The following is an 8,393-nucleotide window of genomic DNA, read 5'->3' as shown; positions in this document are numbered from 1 at the left end:
TACTTTCCCCTTGCCAATTTAATCATTCACAACGAGCTCACAGAGAACACATGTTCCCCATTATCTGTCCTTTACTTTTCAACGTACACTTACAGCCTAAAGATACCAGAAGTAATTGCCTTTAGGAATAAATTTACTGAGTGACAATCATCCACGTGGGAAGGAGACAGTTGGTGTGGCTGGAAATAAACGAGACATTCAAAATCACCAGATGCTTGAAGAGGGTCTAGCTTTCCTTAAAAAGTCCATTTCAGAGCCACAGACAAGATGGTGCAGTATGAAAGGATGATTTTTGAGACTTCTCTGTCAGAATCCCAAAGGGATGGTAACTTAGGTTCAGGTCCAGTCAATTCAAGAATCAGAAGAATATTTGAAGAGGAAAGAAATAAAATTCACCTAGATGCACCCCCAGAACCCTCTAGTTCTATAAAGCACTAATCTACTTCTTCGATGGTAGGGCCTGTTGCAGCAGATCTTCCGGGTGTGTACCCCATTCCACATGTAGGCCCAGTACATCCGCTCTGGTAGAGCTTTGTGATGATCGGGTTACACACCTGCTCCAGTTCTTTCCTCTTGTGATCAAACTCTTCCTTCTCAGCCAGCTGATTGACCTCCAGCCAGGAGAGGGCCTCACAGCATTTACTCAGTATTTTCTTTTTATCAGACTCGCTAACCTTGTCTTTCAGACCATCATCGCTCATGGCACTCTTCATGTTATAAGCATAGGACTCTAAAGCATTTTTTGCAGCAATTTTTTCCCTTTGGGCCTCGTCCTCCGCCTTGTACTTCTCCGCCTCCTGCACCATGCGCTCGATCTCCTCCTTGCTCAGGCGGCCCTTGTCGTTGGTGATGGTGATCTTGTTGGCCTTGCCAGTGCTCTTGTCGGTGGCCGTGACGTTGAGGATGCCGTTGGCGTCGATGTCGAAGGTCACCTCGATCTGAGGAACCCCTCTGGGAGCGGGGGGAATTCCAGTCAAGTCAAAACGGCCCAGCAGGTTGTTATCCTTCGTCATGGCACGTTCACCCTCGTACACCTGGATCAGCACCCCGGGCTGGTTGTCAGAATATGTGGTAAAGATCTGCGTTTGCTTGGTGGGGATGGTGGAGTTGCGCTTGATCAGGACAGTCATCACACCACCTGCCGTCTCCAATCCCAGGGACAGGGGCGCCACATCCAGCAAAAGCAGATCCTGCACCTTTTCGGACTTGTCCCCCATCAAAATAGCTGCCTGTACTGCAGCCCCGTAGGCTACTGCTTCATCAGGGTTGATGCTCTTGTTGAGATCACGGCCGTTAAAATAGTCCTGAAGCAGCTTCTGCACCTTAGGGATGCGTGTGGAGCCACCTACTAACACAATGTCATGGATGTTAGCCTTGTCCATCTTGGCATCCCGGAGAGCCTTCTCCACGGGCTCCAGGGTGCCCCTAAACAGGTCTGCACACAACTCTTCAAACCGGGCTCTGGTGATGGATGTGTAGAAGTCAACACCTTCAAAAAGTGAATCGATCTCCAGGTTGGCCTGGGTGCTGGAAGACAGCGTCCTCTTGGCCCGCTCGCAGGCGGTGCGCAGCCGCCTCACCGCCCGCTTGTTCTGGCTGATGTCCTTCTTGTGCTTCCTCTTGAACTCCTCCACGAAGTGGCTGACAAGCCGGTTGTCGAAGTCCTCCCCGCCCAGGTGTGTGTCACCCGCCGTGGCCTTCACCTCGAAGATGCCGTCGTCGATGGTCAGGATGGACACGTCGAACGTGCCGCCGCCCAGGTCGAAGATGAGGACGTGTCTCTCTCCCTGACCTGCTTTATCCAAACCGTAGGCAATGGCAGCAGCTGTGGGCTCGTTGATGATTCTGAGCACATTGAGTCCTGCGATCACACCTGCATCCTTGGTGGCTTGGCGCTGAGAGTCATTGAAATAGGCTGGCACAGTGATCACGGCATTGGTGATAGGGTGGCCCAAAAAGGCCTCTGCAGTCTCCTTCATCTTTGTCAGCACCATTGATGAGATCTCCTCGGGGTAGAAAGCTTTATTCTCCCCTTTGTAGGACACCACCACCTTGGGCTTGCCTCCTTCATTGATCACTTGAAAAGGCCAAAGCTTCATATCTGACTGCACAACAGGATCGTTGAACTTCCGGCCGATCAGACGTTTGGCATCAAAGACGGTGTTCTGGGGATTCATGGCCACCTGGTTCTTGGCCGCATCCCCGATCAGCCGCTCGGTGTCAGTAAACGCCACGTAGCTGGGGGTGGTGCGGTTGCCCTGGTCGTTGGCGATGATCTCCACTTTGCCGTGCTGGAACACCCCCACACATGAGTAGGTGGTGCCCAAGTCGATGCCAATTGCCATTCCCTTAGCAGTAGCCATGTTTGTCCGAGACCTGTGCAGAAAGAATGAGATACCTTCTCAAAGAAGTGCTTTTTAATTTTTTTACTTAATAGCATATTTTTTTTTTGTCTTTTTCATTTTTACCGGTACCGGGGATCAAACTCACAACCGCCTGCTTGCAAGACAGGTACTTATGCCCCTTAGCTAAATCCCCAACCCCCAATAGCATAATTTTATAAGATGTACTGATTAGTTTTCAAATGCAAGAATATACGAATAAACACAATATGTGTACCATTGTTGCCCCTGATATATTTTGAAATTTTGTTTTAGTCTTTTTTCTTTTGTCTTCTTTTTTGCTTTATCCTTGAAATAAAATGAATTTGGAAAAAAATAAAAAGAAAAAAACAAAAAGAAAAAAGAATTAAACATACCAGGGCTGGGGTATAGCTCAGCAGACAGCGCTTGCCTGGCAAGCAGGAGGTCATGAGTTCAATTTCCTGTACCGAAAAAAAATAATAATAAACACACCCAAGTCTCACTAGCCCTTTCATGACAGGGCTTCTTCCAAAAAGCTGGAAACTCCTCTTTTTTTTTCTTTTATGATACTGGAGGCTGAACCCAGGTCCTTCACTTTGAACTACAACTCCAGCCCTCCTTTTTGTTTGTTTTTGCTTTTTAGACAAGAGTTTCACTAAATTGCTAAACTGCTCAGGCTGAGTTTGAACTAATGTTCCTCCTTCCTCAGCCTCCAAGAGTGTTGAGGTCACAGGCATATGCTTTGTGATACATGGCTTGGCCTTGAATTTGTGTCCCTCCTGCTTCAGCCTCCTGAGTAGCTGGGATTACAGACGTGGGCCACCTGGCACACTGTGCCCCACTGGAGCTCCTTTGTTCTTTTACAGTTCTGGGGATTGAGCCCACACCCTTTTGCCAAAACCCTTACAATCGTCCACTGAGCTACACTGCCAGCACTCCCAGAACGAAAATCCTAGATTCCACGCAGTTGCCACCTCCCAAGTATAAGCACTTGTTTCAGGACAACCCCAGCTGCTGCGGTGTTTCCTCGTGTGTCTCTGCCACCCACACCCATGGGCTGTAGTCCTTCTGGGGAGGCTGATCACACGGCAGCGCGACACAGGGCACATGCTGTCACTGCCCTTCCATGCAGACACTGCTCCATAGAGAAGGCTGAGGCCTTGAACCCGCGCTGCTCTCAGCCTCCACGCATCCCGGGGGCTGTGCATTTACACAGCAGGAGCGTGTTTCTTCATGATGAACTAAAGGAAACTTTCACAGGTGCCAGGCATATTCCTAGGAAGCACTTGCCGTGGAAATGGGGGTCTCTGCTTTCAGTCTCTGGGGTGCTGGCTGCTCAGCTGTGTTTTCCTGGACCAACAGGAGCTCCTGAAGATGTGGTTAATTTTGGGTGCACCACCTCAGAAGCAGTCCTGTGTGCTCCTTTCCAACATCTCTGACCAAAGTGCTCGCTGCCTCTACTGGTTCACAATTTGTGTGTGTGGGGGGAGTGCACATGTGGGTATGGGTGTGTATGTAGGTGTGGCCATGTATGTATGCATTGCATATATGGGGGTGGCCGTGTGTGTCTGTGTGTATGGATATATGTGCATAAGTATGTGCATGTATGTGTGGACGGATGGATGTGTGTGGGTGGCTGCATGTGTGTGAGTATACAGGTGTGTGTGTGGGACTGTGGGGGGTTAGTGTGGGGGTGGGGGTGTATATGTATGTGTGTGTATATGTGTGAGTGGATCTGGGGGTGTGTGCAGTACACTGCTGGGGGTTGAGCCCCGAGTCTGCACTGAGTCACATCTCCAGCTTCCATGTCCATACCTTTTCTTTTTTTTTTTTCTTGGTTTTATGAGACAAGCCTTGCCATGGTTCCACACTGGCCTTAAACTCACTGTCCTATGGCCTGAGACTCCCAGTGTGCTGGGACTACAGATGTGCACCATCAGACCCAGCATGGGCACTGGTTTTTGTTCTTGGTAGCACTCTGTTCCTCTTTGGGTGTTTGCACACAAAATTCTGCACTTTCTGCCTCAAGCTCTGTGGCTTGGTGTTCACCTTGTCCAGTGGGGTTCTGGCAGAATCTGTCAAGTGTCCCAGCACTGGAGCTGCTCTGGAGTGACAGCCCTGAACTGCAGCCCATGGGGAGGCCAATGACTGGGTCTCCACGCCATGCCTCAGCTGCCCTAGTTTGCTGGCTCTGAACTTCAAGGAGACCAACACAGCATCCAGGCAGAAGAGGTGCAGAACAGGGAGGCAGAGGAGAAAAGTCCTAAGGAGACAGTGGCAAAGGTGCACGTGGCAGTGCTAAGGGAGCAGGGTTGCTGTGTCTTTTTTTTGTGTGTGTGTGTGTGTGTGTGTGTGTGTAAAATATGTAAACATGCATTTATCATCTTAACAATTTTTATGGTGCTGGGAACTGAACCCAAAGCCTCATACAGTCTAGGCAAGTGTCCTATCACTGAACCATATCCCAGGCCCATCCTAATCTTTTTTTTTTTGGCACTAAGGATCAAACTCATGACAGCATTTGCCAAGCAGACACCTAAACCTCTGAACTAAACCCCCGGCCCCTCCCTATCTTAATCTTAACTGTTTTTGTTTTTGTTTTTGTTTTTGTTTTTGAGATAATATCTTTTTCTTTGGTATCAGGAATCAAACTCATGACCTCACACCCTCACACTTGCCAGGCAAGCACTGTGCCACTGAGCTATATCCCCAGGCCTTGAGATAGGATCTTTTTTTTTTTTTTATCAGTACCAGGGATCGAACTCACGACCATCTGTTTGCAAGGCAGGTGCTTATGCTGCTGAGCTAAATCCCCAGCCCAAGATAGGATCTTACAAAACTGAAAATAAATCCATTAAACAACTCCCCATTCATACTCTACAGTTCTCATCAGCAATGTATTTGACTACTCTTTTTTTTCTGTCTTTTTGAAACAGGATCTCACTATGTAGTTCAGGCTGGCCTTGGGCTCACTTTATAGCCCATGCTGATCTCCAATTTGCAAATGATTCTCCTGCCTCAGCCTCCCAAGTGCTGGGATTACAGGAGGGTGCCACCATGTCCAACTCAACTACTCTTAGCACCTGCCTCATAATGGTACAATGGGAGATTAAAATATGTAATGAGTATTTAAATTTTTAAAATAGTGACCAGCTAATGTCGTACACATCTGCAATTCCAACCCTTGGGAGGATACGGCAAAGGGACTGGCACAAACTCAAGGCCAGCATGAGCTACATAGTGAGTTCAAAATCTGTCTGAATTACAAAGCTAGATCTTTTGTCTAAAATCAAAACCAAAACAAAATTACATTAAAAGATACATTACCACTAATCTCCCTCAAAATACTCCCCTCACACACACTTCAAGCATTAATCCCATTATTATTGCCACTTTCTGTAGGTCTAGAAGTCCTCGTTCAGGTCTGAGGTATGATTAAAAACAAAAAATAAAAAAGCTGTGAATGCTACTGTCCAGCACCAACCAACAGAGACCGGCAGGCTCACAAAGAGGTTTTTTGGTGTTTTGGCCCCACCCACCTTCTTCACTGGATCTGTTGTGGTGTTATTCCCCCCCCCCCCGCCCCTTCCCAGTCAATATAACACGCAAAGTAAATCCCTTGAATTGATTTGGAACACTGTGTGGCCACAGCAGTACAACTAAAGGCACTCTCGGTGGGTGTGGGCACATACACCTGTAATACCAGCATTTGGGAGGCTGAGGCAGGATTATCACCTTGAGTCAAAGCTGGTCTGACTCAAGTCATAATGAGACCGTGTCTCCAAAAACAAAACAAAGAATAAAGGCACCAATAAGGTGACTTCCAAACTCCTTTAGAAAGTGGCAAGAATGGGGCATGTGCACTCAACATGAGAGTATTTTGAGGGGGCCAAATGGCAGTATGTCTTTTAGTGTGATTTTTAAAAAAATTTAAACAGTCATTGGTCAGGTTGAGGAAGGGGTAACAAAGAGGCAGGAGCCCAGCCTGGGTATTTTAGCCACTTAACACTCTTGTCTTAAAAAGGGGGCAGAGTGTAGCTCAGTGTGAATGCCCTGTTCAACCCCAGTAATACCAAATAAACATAAACTGTCAACCAGGCGTGGTGACACATGATTGTAATCCCAGCATGTGGGAGGCTGGAGCACAAAGATCATTGGAATCAGCGTGAGGCCAGACTGGGCTCCCAGTAAAACCCTGGCCAAAAAAAAAAAAAAAAAAAACTCTATTGTTCAATCACACTTCCTACATGGAATTATACAGTGTTTGTCCTTTTGTGACTTGGCTTATTTCACTCAGCATGTTTTCAGTTTTCCTTGTGAGGTAGCATGTTCAGGACTTCTAAGCTTGAGTAATCTTCCTCCTAAGTGTATACCACCCTTTGCCTGCTATTCCTGACTCCTGAGGCACCAGGTTCTTTCCACTTGTAGGCTGTTGATGAGACAATGTTGTTCTGAACATCAGGACATAAACAAGGCAAAGTGCTTACCGGCACAGTAGACAAAGGTGTCAGGGAGCTGGGATTCAAATTTCGTGCTCTTGTCTCTAACAGATTTTACTGTAGGATCCTACCGGGTTCCTGTGGAACTAAGATTACCTTCCTTTCTGAACTCCTAAAGAGGCATTAACTTGCCTTGCTTCTTTGCCCTCTTAGGTATCCGTGATTCAGGCCAGTTGAGTTCGGCTGTTAGCAACTCCGACAGGCTGTCACAAGGGTTTTCAGAGAAGTAGTTGCTCTGTCCTTTTCCTGTGCACACGCTCTGCGATATGGAGCCAGTGACACACGCTGGAAGGGGGGAGGGTTTCCTGCCCACCTTATGTCCACACCAGTTCCCGGGCTACACCCTAACTTCTCTGGCTATAACCAATTCCAGCCCCCTGCCACTTTGAAGGTTTCCTCTCTGCCTGGCCCCCCAGTATCCCGACACTGCGGACTAAAACCAGCAAGCGAACTTTGCAGGCTTTTCCCCAACCCACTCTTGGGCTTTAGATTCCTACGCAATCCGGATGTGACCCCTCCCTCCTCACCTGGTCCCTCGCCGCCTGTGATCCAGTTTGGAAACCTGTAGAGTGCGGAGCCCCTGAGCGTGGGAACCCCTCGAACATTCAAATCCTGCAGCTCAGCGCCCCCCACCCCCCTCCCGCCCTGCCCTGGACTGGGGCGCCCGGGTGCGGCCGCCAGGACCCTCAGCTGGCGCTGAGGTCAGAAACGCCTCGCCATTGTAACGCGGCGGGGCGCAGTTTCGTCATCAGCAGGACCACGCCCGCTCCCCGCTTCTCGGGAGCTGCGGGCCGCACAGAGGCCGGCGCTCCTTGTCCAGGACGGACCCGGGTGCGGACTAGGGCGGGGGCACCGTCCTTCCCTCCCGTCCTCCGGGGACCTTTTCTCCCTAAAGACCATTTGTTTACGAACCTCGTCTCGTAAAAACAAAGTGCCTCTAACACAGATTTTAATCCTTGTAAGGGTCTGTTTCCTTTTGATTTGATTTCTTATTTTGAGACTGGGAATCCCTGTGCAATTCGCCCTGGTCCTGATTTCACTATGTGGCCCAGGCTGGCCTCAAACTCGCCGCGATTCTGCCTCAGTCTTCTGAGTGTTGAAATTACAAATGTGAGGCACCACGCCCGGCATAACCTTGTAAGGTTAAAAATGATATTTAAAAAAAAAAAAACTGCATGGCGCTTTCTCCCGCATTCCAAAGGCACCACCGACCCATGCCTTCTAGTTCTGTCGCCCGTCCAGGATAAATCAGCCTCGGACTCTAGCTAACCCGCCTCCTTCAAAAATTCCGGCATTCCGCTTATTGGGTCTGCACTATCACAGACGCCGGTCCATTCGCAGCCAGCAAACGCCCACCTCCCACAGCCCAGCAGTCCAACCAGCCAGTCGCTGACCCATCCGCCCAGCCCTGGCTCAAGCGCCCAGCTGGCCACCGGGTCGCCATGGAGACCGGGGAAACTACAGTCTCCCGCCCCGCCTGCCGAGTCCAACTTCCTCCAGTAAAGCTCTGGCTAGCTCTTGCACAACCCAG

General features: G+C 49.2%; 1 protein-coding gene across 6 annotated transcripts; it reads right to left on the bottom strand.

The window, feature by feature from the left end:
- Nucleotides 1–8,323, bottom strand: LOC100717481 (heat shock 70 kDa protein 1-like). 6 transcript variants are annotated; one of them, XM_063239157.1, is made up of 3 exons: nt 7,390–8,323; nt 2,759–2,824; nt 1–2,376 (listed from the first exon to the last, which is right to left on the bottom strand). In XM_063239157.1, exon 3 carries the CDS (start codon nt 2,361–2,363, stop codon nt 435–437), a length of 1,929 nt encoding a protein of 642 aa, XP_063095227.1. In that variant the 5' UTR covers nt 2,364–2,376; nt 2,759–2,824; nt 7,390–8,323; the 3' UTR covers nt 1–434. The 6 variants fall into 6 exon arrangements, with proteins under 6 accessions (XP_063095227.1, XP_063095224.1, XP_063095226.1 ...); XM_063239154.1 differs by lacking the exon at nt 2,759–2,824 and adding an exon at nt 6,851–7,147 and having other exon boundaries at nt 7,390–8,322; XM_063239156.1 differs by lacking the exon at nt 2,759–2,824 and adding an exon at nt 6,995–7,147 and having other exon boundaries at nt 7,390–8,322.
- Nucleotides 8,324–8,393: the final 70 nt, after the last annotated feature.

Source organism: Cavia porcellus, unplaced genomic scaffold (genome assembly GCF_034190915.1).
Source record: "Cavia porcellus strain 051 isolate PalLab524CR breed Dunkin Hartley unplaced genomic scaffold, mCavPor4.1 scaffold_28, whole genome shotgun sequence".
Lineage (NCBI taxonomy): Eukaryota > Metazoa > Chordata > Mammalia > Rodentia > Caviidae > Cavia > Cavia porcellus.
The sequence above is the reverse complement of the archived record's forward strand: the minus strand, read 5'-3'. Positions and strand labels throughout refer to the sequence as shown.